Source organism: Zonotrichia leucophrys, unplaced genomic scaffold (assembly GCF_028769735.1).
Source record: "Zonotrichia leucophrys gambelii isolate GWCS_2022_RI unplaced genomic scaffold, RI_Zleu_2.0 Scaffold_197_90357, whole genome shotgun sequence".
Lineage (NCBI taxonomy): Eukaryota > Metazoa > Chordata > Aves > Passeriformes > Passerellidae > Zonotrichia > Zonotrichia leucophrys.
Window position 1 is genome coordinate 13,818 of NW_026992402.1, and position 20,403 is coordinate 34,220.

The 20,403-nt window shown below is 51.2% G+C and overlaps 1 protein-coding gene across 1 annotated transcript; it reads left to right on the forward strand.

Moving 5' to 3' along the window:
- The first annotated feature begins 11,527 nt into the window (after window positions 1–11,527).
- On the forward strand, window positions 11,528–12,460 carry LOC135461151 (olfactory receptor 14J1-like). The gene has a single exon (XM_064738138.1). The coding sequence runs from the start codon at window positions 11,528–11,530 to the stop codon at window positions 12,458–12,460; it is 933 nt and encodes a 310-aa protein (XP_064594208.1).
- Window positions 12,461–20,403: the final 7,943 nt, after the last annotated feature.

A 20,403-nucleotide genomic window follows, 5' to 3' on the forward strand; every position in this document is an offset into this window, starting at 1 on the left:
CGAGACGGTGCTGGAACTTTGAAGCACCCTTGGGGTTCACATCCGTGACTCAAGCCATTCACGTGCTGCCGGAAGCCTGGAAAGCTGCAAGAGCGCTCACGAAACAAACAAAAAAAGAGGTATGGATAGGCAACAGCATATGAACTCTTTGCCATGTATCTAGAAAAGCAAGGGGTAAAGGGTGTAGATTTAAAAAAGGAGCTCCCAGGGTTGCTAGCCTATGGTTATGCTAGAGGCGTGTTTCTCAACCCACACACGGTTCATGAACTCGCTGAATGGAGAAAGTTTGGGGATATACTGTGGGAGGCGGTGTTAGAAGATGATAAAACAGCAAAGAAATTGGGCAAGATATGGTGTGTGGTACATAACTCATTGCTCCAACATGTTTCTGAGCATAAGGCGGAAGAAAGGGCAACACAAGCTCATAAGAAGAATATAGGGTATGGTTGTGAGGACGATCCTCTCGCGCCTTCGGTAAACAAGGTGTTAATACCATTGGATTCACAACAGGGTAGAATGCAGGATCTGGTTACAGGCGCGGGGGGGCCGTCTGCACCTCCTCTGTCGGAGGAGGAGGAGGACGAGCTGGGGGCTAGAGGGAGAGGGGGGCGCGAGCCGTAGAGGGAGAGAGCAAAGCCCGCCGCCCCCCCGCGCAGAACGCGGACTGAGCGTGCTGCCCTCCCGCCGAGAGCGTGAGCCGAGCCTGTCACCTCCCCCACCCGAACGGCCTGTGCAGAGGCGCCAACAGCACAGAACTCTCGCAGAGCCAGGTCATAAACCAGAGCCACTCGGTGACCCATGGTGGGAGATGGCCAAACAAAGGAGAGAGGCTTGGGCTGCTCTGGCAAGGGAGGCAATGCAAATGGGGGATAATGAGGCAATGGAGGCGGCTACTGCTCTAGCTTTCCCGGTCACATACACGCCACAATATGATGCTCAGGGGAACCATACACAGAATCTGGCGGAGTATGCCCCGTTAGACTGGAAGTTGTTATCTCAGTTACGGTCCACAGTCAGGCAGTTCAGGGTGAAATGTGAACCTGTTAGGCAAATGCTGGATTATCTCTTTAATACGCAAAATTTGTGCCCGAATGATTTGAGGGGAATAGAATAGCTAATATTTACTCAGCATCAGCAATTGTTGTTTCATGCACATTGGCAGGCTTTAGTTAACGAGTCGGTCGCGACACAGAGAGCTCAAGGGGACCCGCTGCATGGGGTGACGGTGGATGAGTTGATGGGCTTAGGGGCATACCTGCGCACAGAGGCACGGTTGATATCAGGACCAGATAAGCTCAGAGAAACCATGGGGTTGGTACGTGCGGCCATAGAAAGGGTTAAAGAGCCAGGAGGGCTGCCGGCGTACATGGGCATAAAACAAGGGAGAGAGGAGTCGTTCAGAAGTTTTATTGACAAAGCAGCTGCGGTTATAGACCAGGCTGGTGTTGCAGATTACATGAAGGGGGCGCTATTGAAGCAGTGTGCCTTACAGAATAGCAATCCGGCCACGCAAAGGGTGCTAGCCACTCTGGGAGCAAATTGGACCATTGAGGAAGCCTTAGAGCGAATGGCATTACAGCCAGCAGCCTCTCAAGTATTTTTAGTAGATGCAATAAAGGAATTAGGAGTAGGGCTGCAAAAGCAAGCAGAATCCACTCAAAACTAAGTGCTAGTCGCTCTTGCTCCTCTCCGAAACGGTTCAATGGCAGTCACGCAGGGAGGCTCAAGGGCATACCCCAAATGTTACCGATGCGGCAGTGGGGGACACATACGCCGAGAATGCAGAGCGACTGGCTTGTGGTGCCAAAACTGCCTATCCAGCTCCCACAACACTACGGCTTGCCGGCGCCAATCGGGAAGTGGTCGTCGGAGCAAGCTGGCCGGCCGCACCCAGACAAATTGCCGCCGTGACATCACCACCACCTCCTGTCTGCAGCCAGCAACAGCAGGGAGCCTCGGCTTGGACATATCAGCAGCAGTAGATGTCACATTAATGACGAACCGGCCAGAGAGGATACCAACTGGAGTAAGCGGTCCTCTCACGCTACAAGGACAAAAATGTGGAGCCTTATTGCTCGGACGCTCTTCAACATCTATGCTGGGACTATTTGTATTACCTGGGGACATAGATGGGGACTTTACCGGAGAAATACAAATCATGGCTTACACCCCTTATCCCCCGATAAAGATAACCAAAGGACAACGCATCGCACAATTGATACCATTACCACAGATGACATCAAGTATTCCATCGCTTACTGGACAGAAGTGTGATGGAAAGGGTTTTGGCTCTACTGATATTACACTCCTGACTGTAGATCTTCAAGAGAGGCCAAAACAAAGAGTTGAAATTACCCATGGACATCAGAGCATAACCCTTTATGGATTATTGGATACGGGAGCAGACACCAGCATTATATCGCCAGAAGCATGGCCACAGCATTGGCCCCTGCTCCCATCAACAAACATGCTCACGGGAGTAGGAGGACTTACTTTGGCAAACAAAAGACCACCTCTGTCAGTGCGCATTGATGGGCAACAAGTGTCTGTTGTGTTTTCAGTCGTTCAGTTGCCCCCTACAGTCTCTTGCCTGATTGGCAGGGATGTTTTAACATAGCTGGGGGTGGTGTTGACCAATCACCACCCTTTAGGGTAATTGCCGTTGCTCGGACTTTCCCCATTCCCCTCACCTGGAAAACAGATACACCAGTGATGGTTAAGCAATGGCCCTTAAAAGGGGAGAGTCTTATACATGCCCATGAATTGGTGAAGGAACAATACGAGCAGGGACATTTACAACTCTCAACGAGTCCCTGGAACACACCCATTTTTGTGATCAAGAAGAAGTCAGGGAAATTCCGCCTGGTACACGATCTACGAGCTGTGAATGAACAGATGGAACCGATGGGGGCCTTGCAACCTGGTCTTCTGAACCCAGCCATGATCCCTCAAGATTGGCCACTTCTAATCATCGATTTAAAGGATTGTGTTTTCACTATCGGACTGCATCCCGATGACATGAAGAGGTTTGCCTTTACCCTACCAGCAATAAATCGTGGGGAACCAGACAAAAGATTTGAGTGGACGACACTTCCACAAGGGATGCGCAACTCCCCCACGTTGTGCCAGCTTTATGTTGACGCTGCATTACAGCCATTACGTCAGCAGTGGCCAGCTACCATAATATATCATTACATGGATGATATTTTGTTCGCGCAGCAACAGCCATTTTCCCCTTTGCAAGTTGACAGCATCAAAGACACTCTTGCAGCAGCCTCACTTGTTATTGCCACAGAGAAAATTCAGACCACGAAACAATGGAAGTATTTGGGATGGACTCCAATGGACCAAACAGTGGTACCCCAAAAATTAGAACTGCACTTGGACATTAAGACTCTACATGATGCTTAAAAGTTGCTAGGAGACTTACAGTGGCTAAAACCCATAGTGGGAGTATCAAACCACTTGTTGGAGACCCTACGACCCTTGTTAAAGGGCGCTGACCCCACTACCCCTGTATGCCTCACAAAGGAACACCATACTGCCCTACAGCAAATCAGTAATTGTGTACAACAAGGGTATGTGTCTCGTCGACAGCTAGATTGCCCTATTGACCTCACCGTTTGAAATAGTCCTTGTCACCCGCTTGGCGCTCTCTCCCAATATGAAAACAAAACGGGGGAGATACGGGTATTGGAATGGCTGTCACCACCATTACAACACAAGAGAACAATATTTTCAAAAATTGAACAATTGGCTGCGTTGATCAAATAAGGCCGTCTCAGAATTACTGAAGTGGACGGTCGAGAACCTGCCACCATTAGGATACCCATGGAAAAAGAGACGCTGGACTGGTACCTGGTTAATTCAGTGGACTTACAGGAAGCATTATTGACATCATCTGCAAGGGTGGAGACAAGCAAGTTAGTGCCCAGAGTCCTGCAATGGATGACAGAATGGGACTGGATCACTCGGCCGCTGAGAAGAGAGCGCCCCATAGAAGGAGCCACCACAGCCTTCACAGACGCAGGGAAGAAATCGAGACGTGCTGCTGTCACTTGGCAAGAAAAAGGACAATGGAAGCATCAACTTCTTACAGCAGACCCTGCAGACAGCCTACAAACCTTAGAATTGTTAGCAGTAGTATGGGCAATGTCCAATCTGCATGAGCCCTTGAATGTGGTCACAGACTCCATGTATGTCGCTGGAGTAGCCAGCCGTATAGAAGGAGCAGCAATTAAGGAAGTGAATAACAAACGGCTGTATGAGTTACTGGTTCAATTAAGGAAAGCTCTCCGGGATAGAAGTGCAGTGTACTCTGTAATCCATATTAGGAGCTACAAATGGTCCGAGGGCCTAGGAGAAGGAAATGAGCGTGCAGATAAATTGGTTACCTTACCCATTGATAACTCTTGTCCTGTTGATAAGCATACATTGGCAAGAGAAGCCCATAGTAGGTACCATCAAAATGCAAAAGGGTTGGCAAGGAACTTTGATCTGGGCTTGTCAGAAGCCAAGGCCATTGTCAGGGCTTGTCCAATATGCAGTTATCATAATGGGGGAATAGGCCTGGGCTGCGGAGTTAATCCTCGAGGTTTGGAAATGAATGAGAAATGGCAAATGGATGTCACGCATGTAGCCAGGTTTGGTAGGCTCAAGTATGTGCATGTTACTATAGATACATATAGCCACTACATATGGGCTACAGCTCAGGGAGGAGAGAAAGCAATACACGTGATCAGGCACTTATTGAGCTGCTTTGCTGTCATGGGAGTCCCAAAAGGTATCAAAACAGATAATGGCCCGGCCTACACAAGTGCTAGGGTCCGAAAGTTTTTGGACCAATGGTCTGTCAAGCATCTGACAGGTATTCCACATTCCTCCACAGGACAGGCTATAGTTGAAAGAGCAAATGGTACCCTCAAACAGTACATTGACAAACACCAGGATTTAAAGGACCCACAAGCATGCCTGGCTAAGGTTTTGTATGTGATCAATCATTTATGTGTTTTTGGGGAGGACGATGCCCCCCCTGCAGTTAAACATCACCCGAGGTCAAGTCAGGAAGCTATTAAGGAAATGGAGGTCTGGGTGAAGTATAAAAACCCAAGCACAGGGATATGGGAAAAGCCCGCAAAAGTGCTATACTGGGGTCGGGGATGTCTTTGTGTTTCCTCACCAACAGGGCCTTTGTGGGTGCCTGCCAAGTGGACTAAACCTGTCTTTGATGCAGCATCTGGTGGATAACCTTACGGAGGGGGACAAGGAGCATCTGGAGAAGAAGCTGCTGCTGATCTTGCAACCCTTATTGCTGCAGCTGAAGTGACACTCGAAAGCGGTGGACAGAGCAGTGACACGCCGCTTCCGGACGGCCAGGAAGCTGATTGACACTGTTGAAGCGTTATCAACCTTCTCCATAAAAGGACCAGCGAGGGAGCGCTGCCTTGAGTGTCGCAGCCCCTGTTGTGCTGCGTGGGTAGCTCTATATTGTGGGGGTTGTGGTAAAACCTTTTGGTTAGAACAGTCCGAGATCTGGGGCTTATGGTGTAATACCTGTAAGCATAACTACACATGGGGGGAAGACTGGCAGAGGGAACTAAGGAGACAGACGGGGCTAGGTACAGTCCTAGCTTTAAGTCTTTTTGAGTCACCCGAGCAGAAAATCTTGGCCTATTACCGGTGGGAGGTACAGTGTATTGTGAAAAGAGTTAAAGCTCAAAGCAAGCCATACATAGCTTCGGCCAGGTGTGGAAAATTGGTGCCTCTAACACAGCATTCTGTAGTAGGACCCATCAAAGGAGATCCCAATGAGGCATTGGACTCCTGCATTGAGACTCTTCAGGGATTGGGATTGCAAAAGTTAGGATCAGTAAGGTTGAAGACAGATAAGAAAGGGAGAGCAAGAAAGAAAACAGAAAAATGAGGCTTATTTTTGTTGTACTGCTTAGTGCTGTGGTGGATGGGGCAGTAGGAGTAACGCGCTTTAATCAGCCTAGAGATAACATATGGATAACGCTTGCTAATCAAACTAACCAATCTTCACTTTGCCTTAGCCTTGGGGGGGTTACTAATCCATTTCGAACATGTTTGGTGGGTCTTCCAGTGTGGTCCCCTTGGGAATTTTGCAGTCTGATCAATAATCAAACTCTATGCATGCGCAATCTGACAAACATTAAACCACCCATGCCAGGTTACACCGCAAGTCAGAGTGACGGTTACCGCCAATGCTTGATAGTCTTATCGCTTAATACTACCCTGCATTCTCCTCCAGAGGAGCTAGATCTCTTTGGAAGTGCAAACACCAGTATAACTAACACCTCAAATGGCGGATGGTTCAGTTTTGAGCCCTTAGATCCACAGAATTTACATCGGCCTAGAGACGCATGGGCTACCTTGGATTCATCCCTCAGTTTGCATACAGTATCCAAACAGGTTTATAGTCAATGTAAAGGCACTACCATTAGGACACCGAGGAAACTACCCGCAGGGATATTCCTAATCTGTGGAGACAGAGCTTGGAATGGTATACCAGTCAGGCCACAGGGTGGACCTTGCTATTTGGGGAAATTGTCATTGTTTCACCCCAGTGTGTCTTCATTAATGCAACTCAGTCAAAATTCAAGCAGGAGGAGATGCAGCCTGCATAACTTAAGACTGCAGCCGGATAGGGGGCCCACGGTTTTGGAGTGAGTTAAAACAAGTGATGGTCTCAACTGTCTTGCCAGGAGGAGCTGCAAATAAAGCCATGAACCTAGGAAAGCAGTTGGGATGCTGGGCCAAGGATGAGCTAGACAAAACGTCACAAATTTTAGATATGCTAACTGCAGATGTGCAAAGTGCTAATCATGCTGTTTTGCAGAATAGAGCTGCTATAGATTTTTTGCTTTTAGCACAAGATCATGGATGTGAAGAGTTTGAGGGAATGTGTTGCATGAATTTGTCTGATCACTCTGTGTCCATTCATGCAAAGATAAAAGAATTACAGCAGGGACTTCACAATCTTAAAGAAGAAGAGGGTTTAGGAATTGACGAATGGCTTAAAGGCTTAGGACTTGGACCGTGGCTGAGGAACCTTGTGATATATGCTATAGGGTTACTGGGTGTGATTTTCTTGCTTTTGTTTATTCTGCCTTGTGTTTTTAATTGTATTCAAAATATGGTTAGCCGAATGATAGAAAGAACCTGGCAGACTAGCCTCCTTGCCCAAGAACAAAACGGGGGAAGTGTGGAGAGTTTTGTCAAAGAGTGGCTTGAGGAGAGAGGACACAGCCAAATTAATTTGGGAAAGATGTCCTAACTAGGGCAGAGACAGGCAGAAGCCTTTTTTGTGTCTGTAGCAGGATAGAGAATGGAAAAGTACAAGACCATAGTTAGTTCCAAATCTTGCAGGTGTGAGATAATGTGTCCTTGATCCTCGCAAAACATGATAAAGAAATGGACAGTGAGGCAGAAGAGATAGAGAATGTAGTCTCAGAGGAATGTGGATGAGTTAATGCTATAGTTTAACCAATAGATTGCTTGGCTTATAGAATATTCATAAGCTTATTATTTGCTGTATGAGTGTTTGATACTTTTTCAATAAAGCGCTCCATGATGAACCAACTGGTGTCCTGGTCTCCTTCCTCCGACACCCAGCGTCTGCAAGTTCTCTGGGTGGGAGCTGAGATTGTGAGCCCTTGAGTCCTGCCAAGTGCTGGGGCTGCACCTCCAGCTCCAGAGGAGATGGGACAGATGGGAGCAGAGACAAATCATTCCTGCTACATTCTTTCTTGTGTTTGCATGTACAGGTGAGCTGGATCCTTATGTATAGGAGGTGTTATGTGTCAGATAACACTGGTAGAGGGAGAAGAATAATATTATGTAGCTGAAAAAAATATTTCATACATAATACACAATGAGAAAAAAAACCCCTTATGATCAAAAGAGTATCTAAATTTTCCAGAGGATGAGAGACTCACAGTTGTTCCAATAGTCAAACCTTTTCAAATATTTTCCTCAGGGCTTCCTTGTGATGAGAGGTGACCACCAGGGGCCAAGTCCAGGCAGAGCTCTGTGTCCTGACAGCTTTTGTTTGGAAGAACACTTGCATAAAGGGAATTTTTCAGGAGGAGTATAAATTTTGGCCTTGGGCAACTGGATAAACGGATGGTTCTTTTCCATAGGAAGGAAAGCACAGAGACCCAGTTCTCCAGAGTGTCACAACAGTATCCTTGGTTCCATGGTGTCAGAATGGACCCTTCATCCCATGGACACCCACAGTGTTTACTGCAGTCCCCTTGATGCCACCAGGCGCTGCCATCCTCTAATGGCCCCTGGGTTCCAGGGGGTCCCAAAGTGTCAGAACAGTCTCCATTGTTCCATGAGGCCCCACAATGTCACTGTGCTCCCCTTGGTCCCACAGGGCCTCACAGTGGAACAATGGACTCTTGGTTCCATGAGGTTCCTCAGTCCCAATGGTCCACTTAGATCCGGAGAGTCACAGTAGCCCCTTGGCTCCATGTGGCCACACTGTGTCACAATGGCTCACGATTCCATGAGGCAACACAGTTTAACATGGGACCCTTGGTTCCATCAGGCCTTGCTGTGTCACAATGGACTTGTGGTTCCATGAGCTTTCACACTGCCAGCAGCAGTCTCCTTGGTTCTGCAGGGTCACCATGGACCCTTTGTTCCATGAAGTTCCGCAGTAGAACACGGTCACCTTGGTTCTGTGAGGTTCTGCAGTGTCACAATGGACCCATGGTTCCACCAGGCCTTGCTGTGTCACAATGGCCCCTTGGTTCCATGAGGTTTCTCAGGGTCACAATGGTCTCCTTGGATCTGCAGTATCACAATGGACCATTGGTTCAATGTGGCCCCAAGGTGCCAAAATGGATTTTGGTTCCATGTGGTTCTGCTGTGTCACCATGGACCCTGTGTTCCATGAGTTTGCACAGTGTCACAGCTGACTCCTTGGTTCTCTGAGGAGCCACTGTCACTAAATCTCTAAAATATCAGAATAGGTTTCCTGAACACTCATTTGCTATTTCAGAGGGTATCATTTATTCAGGCCAGAGGTCCAACACGGGAAAACTCCTAACCTCACACGGACATGTAATTCTACCAGTGTGTTGCTCATATACTATTGTAAAATATGAATTACAATTCACCCATTTCCATAAAACCCACACGAAGTTCCCAGATTCATTCCTTGTTTTCTCTGTCCTTGCACACTTCAGCCAGATGTCTTCTTCTCCTCTTCCACCCATCCTTGCTGGGAAAGCAGCCCCTGCATGACTTGTTCCTGTGATGAAAGTTCACAGGCAGGGTAAAAATGGAATGAACCCCTTTGGTATCAGCCCAAGGCTTTGTGTGGGCAGGCAGAGGCAGGCAGGAGGCAGAGCTGTCAGCAAAGGAAGGGCCCAGCCAGGTGGGGCAGCCGGGGGATGCCGACAGCCTGCAGGGACAGAGGCGCAGGGCAGGGACACCGTGGGACAGCCTGGGCTGCACAGGGCACCAGGATGGGCAGCAGCTGCAAGACAGCCCTGCCAGAGCCAACTTGGGCAGCACTTTGGCCATGGCTGCTGGGCCTGGGCCTGAGGCAGGAGCAGGAGACAAGTGACCCTTGCAGGGCTGGGGCCTCATTGCCTCCTTGTCCCTGCTCAGCAGCCTGGCAGGGGCCGCCCCATGCTCCTGCCCTTGGCATTGCACAGCCCCACATGCCAGTGCCCATCCCGGGAAGAGCCCTGAGCAAGGAGGGAGGGACAGGATCTGCCTGGCCAGGGGCTGGGGCTCAGGCCTTGGCCCTTGGCATTCCTCAAACACATCCAGGTGTGCTCAGCACCAGAGACACCTTTGCCCTGTTTGTCCCCAGCTGTCATCACTGCCTCCAGTGTTCTGCTCTCCCTGGAACCTGGGGACACTTTTCCTAGTCATCATCCTCAATGGGACCTGTTAAAACTTCAATAAACTTCAGAATTTCAATTTAATTCTGAGTTCTTGAGAAGTTTTTAAACACTCTCTCCGGGACTGAGTTTGATGTAAACAACACCAAATACCCAGGAGGCTCATTAAAGTCCTTGTGCTGTGTTTTAGCTTTAAAGGAACAGCTCTTCCCAGCACCAGCTCCTCTCCCAGCCCAGCAGGGCTGAGGGCTCTGCCTGCAGGCACTGAGGGGACAGGAGCCAGGCAGAGACAGGCTGAAGGCAATCAGGATTGGGAAGACATTGAGCTGAGACTTCACTTGGAGAAAGATCTTCACAGCCCTGTGCATGGTGAGTGTGTGGGTGCAGGGCAATGTCCCCTGTGCTCCTGGAGGGATCTCCTGAAGCCAGCACACCCCACAGCCTGGGGGATGTGTCAGGAGGACTCTCACAGTTTCTCTGTGGCACAGGAGCAGGAGGAGGACGAGGAGGCTGTGCTGCAGAGCGGGGCTGCCCTGGGCACCATCAGAGGGACAGGGCAGGACGGCTCCTGCTGCCAGGGACGGCTGCAGGGGGTGAAGCTGCCGCTGCAGCCAGGGCTGCCCAGGGCTGTCCTGCAGAGCAGCTCCTGCAGCCCTCAGGGCTCTTGGCCAGCCCAGGGCATGTGCCACCTGCCAGGGGCAGCTCTCAGCCTGCCTGGCAGCTCCCCATGGGCGCTGCGGGGGAGAAGTTGGAGGTGGAAGGAGCCACCCCCATCAGGGCAGATTCCTCCTGCTGTGGAGATGGTGCTGCATGGCCAGGGCTGCTCTCAGCTTTCTCCTTAAGGGAAGGGAAAGGGGATGTCAGCTTTGTCACTCAGCTGTGTCACTGAGACTCCTGCACTGTCAGCCTGGGCATCAGCAGATGGGCCTCAGATCTCCCTCAGAAAGTGCCTCCTCAGCCTCCTCTCCCTACAGACAGCAGCAGCAACACCTTGGTTTGCAGCATCTCTGTTTGTCTGGCCTGCCCTTAAGGCCCTGGTGCCAGGGAGATGCCCCTGGGCAGTGCTCTGTGCTGGGAGGGGTCTGCAGGGCAGAGCTGAGCCCCCAGGGCTGGGCTGGGCTCTGGCAGCACTGGCAGGGACAAGGCTTGGATAGAGAGAAACAGCTCCCGGTAGGCACAACTCGAGGCAGCAGAGAGCCAGACCAACCCTTGGATATCCCATCCTGACCAGCTGCATAGGAGAAGGTGGAAAAATTTAGAGATGCTGAATTTTAAATTAGAGCCAACAAAAAGTGCACTACATTTTTCAAGCATGTTTAAAGTGAGAGCACCCTGAACTAGAGGGAGATGAAATGAGCAAAAGGCACCTGTGTGGTTCCAGCAGATCTGACTGCTCTGGGGCACAGGCAGTCCTGTTTTCCATCTGGCACCTCTTTGTTCAGGCTGAGAGCATTGCTGAAGCAACAACTCAAAAGGAACTGAAACCAGGAATCAAAAATAAAGAAATTTAACAAATTTCCTTCAACACAACATCAATAGCTTCGAGGGGATTACTAATAAAACAGCATAGGATTGACTCAAGGAAAGCTGTCCCAGCTTGTCAATGTCTTCTTTCGACAGTCCACCATGCCCAGAGTGAAGGAATGTCCAACAGCACCTCCACCAGCCACTTCCTCCTGCTGGCATTGGCAGACACGCGGCAGCTGCAGCTCCTGCACTTCTGCCTCTTGCTGGGCATCTCCCTGGCTGCCCTCCTGGGCAACGGCCTCATCATCAGCGCCGTAGCCTGCAGCCACCACCTGCACACGCCCATGTTCTTCTTCCTGCTCAACCTGGCCCTCAGCGACCTGGGCTCCATCTGCACCACTGTCCCCAAAGCCATGCACAATTCCCTCTGGGACACCAGGAACATCTCCTACTCAGGATGTGCTGCACAGGTGTTTTTCTTTATGTTGTTTATCTCAGTAGAGTGTTTCCTCCTGACCATCATGTGCTATGACCGCTACGTGTCCATCTGCAAACCCCTGCACTACGGGACCCTCCTGGGCAGCAGAGCTTGTGCCCACATGGCAGCAGCTGCCTGGGCCAGTGCCTTCCTCTATTCATTGCTGCACACAGCTAATACATTTTCCCTGCCCCTGTGCCATGGCAATGCCCTGGGCCAATTCTTCTGTGAAATCCCCCAGATCCTCAAGCTCTCCTGCTCCAAATCCTACCTCAGGGAACTTGGGTTTCTTGCTGTTAGTGCCTCCTTAGCTTTTGGTTGTTTTGTGTTCATTGTTTTCTCCTATGTGCAGATCTTCAGGGCCGTGCTGAGGATCCCCTCTGAGCAGGGACGGAACAAAGCCTTTTCCACCTGCCTCCCTCACCTGGCTGTGGTCTCCCTGTTCCTCAGCACTGGCTTTTTTGCCCACCTGAAGCCCCCCTCCATCTCGTCCCCATCCCTGGATCTGGCCCTGTCGGTTCTGTACTCAGTGGTTCCTCCTGTCCTGAACCCCTTCATCTACAGCCTGAGGAACCAGGAGGTCAAAGCTGCAGTGAGGACCCTGATGCCTGGATGCTTTCAGAAACATTAAACTTCTTGCCAATTTCTTCAAGCCATTATATTATGAGTAATCTGCAATAATTCCTTTTGGGGGGGGGTTATTGATGTTTCTTACCATTGTTTTAGTCTATTAATGTTGTTCACAAAATAGAACCATTGTTTGTGCCATTTCTTATTTTTGTCTCTTGTTGTGGCCCCAAACTTTGTCAATGAGGAGCTGTGCTCTCAGTGGCTTTCAATGAACTAAAGGATCTACCAGCAGAGATTTCATTGGAGAGCCCCTTTTGTTCCCTTCTCTGGAGCTGCAGCAGCAATGTCTGTGTGCAGAGCTGAGGCAGATCAGGACTAGTCTTGCTGGCCACACCATTCCTGATCCAGGCCAGGAGTCATTGGCCTTCTTGACCACCTGGACACACTGCTGGCTCATGTCCAGCCTGCTGTCCATCAGTGCCCCCAGGTCCCTTTCTGCCTGGCTGCTGTCGGGCCCCTCTGTCCCCAGCCTGTAGCACTGCAGGGGTTGTTGTGGCCAAAGTGCAGGACCTGGCACTTGGTCTTGTTCAACCTCACCTTGTTGGGTTTGGGCCCTGGATCCAACCTGTCCAGGTCCCTCTGCAGAGCCCTCCTACCCTGCAGCAGATCAACAATCACACCCAGCCTGGTGTCATCTGCAAATTTGCTGATCCTGGACTCAGTTCTCTCATGCAGATCATCAGTGCAGACATTGAAATCCACACTGGCTGTCTCTGATCCCTCGGCCATCCTGTGGGTGCCCTGTGATGGCATTCAAGGTGATCTGTTCCATAACCTTGCTGGGCACCCAGGTCAGGCTGACAGGCCTGGAGTTGCCCAGCTCCTCCTTCCAGCCCTGCTTGGGGATGGGCTCACACTGGCACCTCCAGTCCTCTGGGCCCTCCCTGCTGAGCCAGCACTGATGGTAAATGATGGAGAGCAGCTTGGGGAGCTCACCCACCAGCTCCCTCATCCCCCTGGGATGGATCCCATCTGCTCCCAGAAACACCTGTGAGCATCTGAGTGGCTCAGCAGGTCTCCAGCTGCTTCCTCCTGGATTACAGGGGATCTGTTCTGCTCCCTCTGCCATCCACCAGCTCAGGAGAATACTTGTCCTGAGGACAACTTGACTTATTCTTGAAAACTGAGGCAAAGAAGGGGTTAAGCACTTCAGCCTTTTCCTCATCTTTGGTAACCATATCCCCCCAATAAGGAATGGAGGTTCTCTTTAGCCCTCATTTTGCCATTATTATTACTAATAAATCATTTTTATTATTCTTCACAGCAGTGGCCAGGTTAAGCCCTAACTGAGTTTCAGCTCTCTAATTTTCTTTCTGCATGATCTAACAACATCCTTAAAATTTCCTGAGTTTCCTGTTTCTTTGTCTAGAAGTGATGCACCCTAATTTTTCCCTTGAGTTCCTGGAAGGAGTTCCATGCCCAGCCAGGACAGTCATTTTCCTTGCTATCTCACTTTGGCTCAGAGGGACAGGTTGTTGCTGCTCCTTCAAGATTTCTTTCTTCAAGGGTGTCCATCCTTCCTGGAATCCTTTGTCTTAAAAGGCTGTTTCCCTTTAAAAAATCAGTACCTGATTCAGTACTCTCCAAATCTCCATCCTGAATAGGCTGAAGTCTGCTCTTATAAATCCAATGCAGATGATTCGATGATGCCCCTCCTTTCACAAAATGTTTAAAACCTCAATAATTTTATAGTCACTGTGCCCCAAACAGCCTCTGACCACCACATCTCCCACCAGCCTTTCTCTGTTTGTGACCAGCTGGAGACAGAGCTTTCCTTGGCAGAGGGAATTGCAGGAAACCTCCTCAAAGTGCAGCTTGGAAGGTTCAGCCTGGAGCTGAGGAGAAAGCAAAGTCCCTCGCAGGGCAGAATGTTGGTGCTGGAGGTGTGGCAGCGTGAGGCTGGGCCATGGCCAGGCGCTGTGTGCCAGGAGCCGGCAGCGCTGGGTGCAGGGAGCCCAGGGAGGGCACAGAAACTCTGGGTGAGAAATGCTGAGGCACAGCAACGTGGGCGAGTGCAGCCGGCCAGGGCAGAGGAGCAGCACGCACAGGGGGCACAGCCTGCAGGACAGATGGCCAAGGGCTGGGCAGGGCTGGCAGGGCCACAGGCACCCAGGCCTTTGTGCCCTGGGCTTGGGCAGTGCCTCTGGAGGCCCCCAAGGAGAAACTTTCCTGGCAGGGGCTGCACTTTGCTTCTCCCTCGGCCTCCCTTTGGAGGCTGGCAGGGACTGCAGGTTGATGCCATTTGTCCTTGCTGCCCCTCACATCCCTCTGCCCCACAAACAGCCCCGAGGCAGCCGTGAGGGACAGGCCCTGCTGTCCCAGGCTGGGCTCAGGGCTTGGCCTTTCTGCTTCCTGCAGCCAAGCCAGGCCTTGCTCAGCATTGCAGTTCCCTGCTCAGAGCCTTGGGCTCCCTGCAATCCTGGCCTCAAGGATCTGCTCTCACCACACCCTGGGCAGCCTTTGGCACTCCCTGCCCTCACTGGGGCCCAGCCATGCTCCAAGGCACTTGGAGTTTTGCTGCTGACTCCTTCAGCAGCTTCTTCATCCTTCTCTGCATGCCTGAGGCTCCTGGACCCAGCCCCAAATCCAGCGTGGGGCTGATTAAAATACAGAAAGCCCTCAGGAGCTCTTGGTCTCCCTTCCATTGTCTTCAGGTTTACAAAGCTTGTGCAGTGATTGGAGTTAGTTTGGAGTTCTCCTCAGGAGGGAGATACCAAAATGCATCTCATGATTGTTTTTTAATCCAGGGTGCATTTTTTTATTTTTCAGTTCATTGAAAAGGTGACAGAAGCTTTTGCCTGGTGATCTTGATGCTGAATGTCTCCTGTGGAGGTCTGGGAACAGAGAAGAATGAGCCCCTTGCAGGCTGACCGTTTGGACAAGCTGCTCCTCACCCCCAGCCTCACCAGGTCTGACATCGCCCACCTGGGACTGATATCCCAAAACATCAAAAAAATCTAGGCATTTTTCCTTAAAAGAAAAATTACATTATTTAATGAAATGATAATTATACTATTCAAATTCATGATAGTATTATTCAATATTTTTATTACCTGATTTTTATATTTATATTTTAAAAATTGTTATATTTTTTAGCAGGCAAAATAATTATTGGTCATTGGTTCTAAGCAACAATTCCCTTCGTTATTCAATTATTCTCTACTGCCTATTTATTTATTCCTCTTTATGGTAACTAGTAATATTTCTAGTGTTTTTGGCATTATATTTATCATCTTTTGCTCTGATAGGGCCAAGTGGCGGCACTTTGTGGTCCCTGGAGACATTTCTGGGGCACGTTTAGGGCAGTTTTGGGTCTGGGGAGGGAAATCAGAGAGAACTTCAGTGCTGTGGTGTGTTCTTAAGTTTGTCAGTTTGCTCCCCTATTTTCTGTATTAAATGGTTTCTTCCTTCCCTGTTAGTTCCCGCCGCTGCTACCCTGTCAGTTAGGTTGCTATGGAAACCTCGCTGTTCTTAGTTGCCGAAATGAAACTGCTCCTCCCATATTCTCCCTTATAAGTGAAAGTTGTCTCCTCCCTGGGCCCAGTCAATCACCCCCTTCTCCTCCCAGGTTTCGAGAATTTTCTTTTCTCTGGGAGTTACGGTTGGCTGTAGCCCCGGAGCCCCACCTATGCTTCATAACTGTTGGTTACTTTGGTATATCAATTATGTTTCGCACCTCCAAATATGTATTACTATTGGTTAGCCAGGTTTCCCTGCCTTTATCCCCCTTTTCCCTTAAAACCCTCTCCCGCCCCTTGTTCGGGGCCATTTGCTGGGTGGTTCCCCTCCTCGTTGGTTCTTCTGTAATAAACCGACAGTTTACCCCCAGCAAGTGGTCGCCTCATAATTTGTCTCACACCGTGCTGCTCCGAGCTATCACCCAGCTCAGCCCGAGGCCAAGATGCTGAGGGGGGCTGGCTTCAGATGCGCAGGGGCACCGGCCTTCGCCCCTCACCAGCTAGCCGGATCCAGGGCCGTGTACGCCCACGCGCACTTGAGGGTCTGGAGGACACTTGGGGAAGCCGGGTGGGCACTTGGAGAGGCACTCAGGGACTCTGAGGAACAGTTCGGGGTCCGGCGACAGCACTTGGGGGTACAGGGGGGCCCTTGGAGGTCAGGGAGGGGAATTTGAGGCCCTTCAGGGTCCGGGCGGGCCCTTGGGGGGCTCGAACGGGGCTCTCTGGGCCGCGGGGGGTCATGGGAGTTGTAGGCGCGGGTATCATACGGTTTGATGGGGCCGCGGAGCATCACGGGAGTTCTGGGCGCAGCTGCAATGACTCTCGGTAGGGCGCGGGGCATGACGGGAGATAAAGTCCCGCTGGGATGGAGCCGGACGTGCGACGCGGAGCATGATGGGAGCTGTAGTCCCGGAAGTGGTTCAAACGCGGCGTTTGTGGGTCCAAGAAGGCACTTGGGGGACACTTCTGCGTCCGAGCCCCGACTTGAGATCCTCGGGGAGGGGGACGAAAACAGTTCGGGAACCCTTGTGGGGAGCTCAGGCGAGGGGCACGGGAGGAGTTTTAGGCGCGGAACTGTGTTCTGAGGGGCTCTGGGGCCGCGGAGGATCAGAGGAGATGAATTCCTGGAAGTGGCTGTACCGGACATCTGTGGGGTTGGGAGCACTCAGGGGGTCCAGGGACGCTTTGGGACAATGGGCACTGAGGGGGCACTGAGGGATCCTGAAAGGTCTGGGGGACACTTATGGGACAAATTAGGGGGGTCCCAGTGTTCTGTGGAGCGCGGTGCACGACGGGCGTTGTAGTCCCGGCTCAATGAGGCTCAGTCGGGCCGCGGGGCATGACGGGAGTTGTAGGCAAAATTAAAATACGGTTTCCATGTAGGCACGGCCCCTAGTCCCGGATCCCTAGCGCTGATTGGCTGCGGCTGGTGATGGGCGGGAGCATCGGCAAATGGGATGCAGTGTAGGTGGGAACAGCCAACTCACCCTCCTCCAGTCCCTCCCAGTAAAACCCAGTTCATCCCCAGTACAGACCAGTATAACCCCAGTGAAGCCCAGTTCATCCCTAGTAGAATCCTGTTCAGCCCCAGTGCTCCTCCAGTCCCTCCCAGTATACACCTTAGTCGGTCCCAATACACCTGAGTTCATTCCCAGTCGTTCCCATTTCCTCCCAATGTCATCCACAGGATGCCCCAGTGTCCCCAGTTTTCTCTGCAGTAACCCCAGTGTTCCCAGTTTGTCCCAGTCCCTCCCAATGTCACTCCCAGTATGTCCCAGTGTCTCCCACAGCGTTCACAGTGTTCCCCAGTATGTCCCAGTCCTCCCCAGTGTTTCCAAGGACAGTTTAATTTCTCTCGGTGGCCGTGGTAGCCAAACCCAGCAGTGGGCTCAGTGCAGTGCCCATGGCCACAGCCCCTTGCAGGGGCCCAGTGCAGCTTGGGCTGATGATCCACCCTCACAGCTGGCCCAGGGCAGCTCTGCAGTGGCTTTGGTGGCACCTGGGGCTGGCACACACCTGAGCAGTGTGTCTGTTTGCACTGGGGAAACTCAGCAGTTTGAGATTGCTGCAAAAAGTACAAAAGGGGAAAACCCCTCTTAGGCTGGGTGCAGCCAGCTCTCCAAGCACAGCAGGTCCCAGGGGAGTGAGGACAGACAGGATGGGGCAGGGCAATGTGGAGCAAGGTTGTCCACACTGGGTCAGAGCTCAAGGCACAGCTTCTGTGAGCAGGCCAGAGCTCCTGAGAAGAGACCCTGGGTCAATATCAATCACAGACTGCTGCAGTCACTTCTACTCTAAAGAGAAATAAAATAAAATACTTCATTTAAAATAGGAATGTGTATTTCTTACAAGTTCTTTGAAATCTTTCTCCATAACTGGACTAGGAAAAGTTTAGTGATTCTCAAAGGGCTTTGATGTTGTTTACATCAGACTCAGTCCCTGAGAGTGTCTTCAAAAAACTTCTGAAGAACTCAAAATTTAATACAAACCCTGAACTTTTCTAGAAGTTTTAATGGGTCCCACTGAGGGCGATGAATGAGAAAAATGTCCCCAGGTTCCAGTTAGAGCAGAACACTGGAAGAAGTGATGACAGCTGGAAACAAACAAGGCTAAGGTGTTTCTGGTGCTGAGCACACCTGGATGTGTTTGAGGAATGCCAAGGGCCAAGGCCTGAGCCCCAGCCCCTGGCCAGGCAGATCCTGTCCCTCCCTCCTTGCTCAGGGCTCTTCCCGGGATGGGCACTGGCATGTGGGGATGGGCAATGCCAAGGGCAGGAGCATGGGGCAGCCCCTGCCAGGCTGCTGAGCAGGGACAAGGAGGCAATGAGGCCCCAGCCCTGCAAGGGTCACTTGTCTCCTGCTCCTGCCTCAGGCCCAGGCCCAGCAGCCATGGCCAAAGTGCTGCCCAGGTTGGCTCTGGCAGGGCTGTCTTGCAGCTGCTGCCCACCCCTGTGCCCTGTGCAGCCCAGGCTGTCCCACGGTGTCCCTGCCCTGTGCCTCTGTCCCTGCAGGCTGTCAGCATCCCCTGGCTGCCCCACCTGGCTGGGCCCTTCCTTTGCTGACAGCTCTGCCTCCTGCCTGCCTCTGCCTGCCCACACAAACCCTGGGGCTGATACTAAAAGGGTTTATTCCATGTTTACCCTGCCTGTGAACTTTCAACACAGGAACAACGCATGCAGGGGCTGCTTTCGCAGCAAGGATGCTTGGAATAGAAGAAGAAGAAATCTGGCTCAAGGGTGCAGGAATAGAGAAAACAAGGAATGAATCTGGGAACTTGGGGTGGGTTTTATGGAAATGAGTAAATTGTAATTCACATTTAGGGACTGTGTATAAGCAACACACAGGTAGAATTACATGTTCATATGAGGTTGGGAGTTATCCCATGTTGGACCTCTGGCCTGAGTAAGTGATTCCCTCTGAAATGGCAAATGAGTGTTAAGGAGCCTTTTTCTGATATTTCAGAGATTTAGTGACAGTGGTTCCTCAGAGAACCAAGGAGTCAGCTGTGACACTGTGCAAACTCATGGAACAAAGGGTCCATTGTAACACAGCAGAACCCCATGGAACCAAAATCCATTTTGGCACCTTGGGGCCACATTGAACCAATGGTCCATTGTAATACTGCAGATCCGAGGAGACCTTGGTGACCCTGAGAAACCTCTTGGTACCAAGGGGCCATTGTGACACAGCAAGGCCTGGTGGAACCATGGGTCCATTGTGACACTGCAGAACCTCACGGAACCAAGATGACCATGTTCTACTGCAGAACTTCGTGGAACAAAGGGTCCATGGTGACCCTGCAGAACCAAGGAGACTGCTGCTGGCAGTGTGAGAGCTTATGGAACCACAAGTCCATTGTGACACAGCAAGGCCTGATGGAATCAAGGGTTCCATGTTAAACTGTGTTGCCTCATGGAATCGTGAGCCATTGTGACACAGCGTGGCCACATGGAGCCAAGGGGCCACCATGACACTGCGGATCCAAGGAGACCATTGGGACTGAGGAACCTCATGGAACCAAGAGTCCGTTGTTCCACTGTGAGGCCCTGTGGGACCAAGGGGAGCACAGTGACATTGTGGGGTCTCATGGAACAATGGAGACTGTTCTGACCCTTTGGGACCCACTGGAACCAAGGCGCCATTAGAGCATGGCAGGGCCTGGTGGAATCAAGGGCATAGCAGTGAACACTGTGGGTGTCCATGCGATGAAGGGTCCATTCTGACACTGTGGAACCAAGGATACCATTGTGACACTCTGGGGCCTCATGGAACCAAAGGTCCATTGTGACACAGCAGGGCCTCATGGAATCCTGGAGGCCATTGTGACACTTGGAGGCCTCGTTTGATCAAGAGGCCCTGCAGGGCCTCATGGAACCAAGGAGACCCCTCTGACATTGTGAGTCCCCATGGAACCAAGGGTCCATTGTGACACTGTGGTACCAAGGAGACCCCTGTGACACTGCCAGGCCTCATGGAAGCAAGGGACC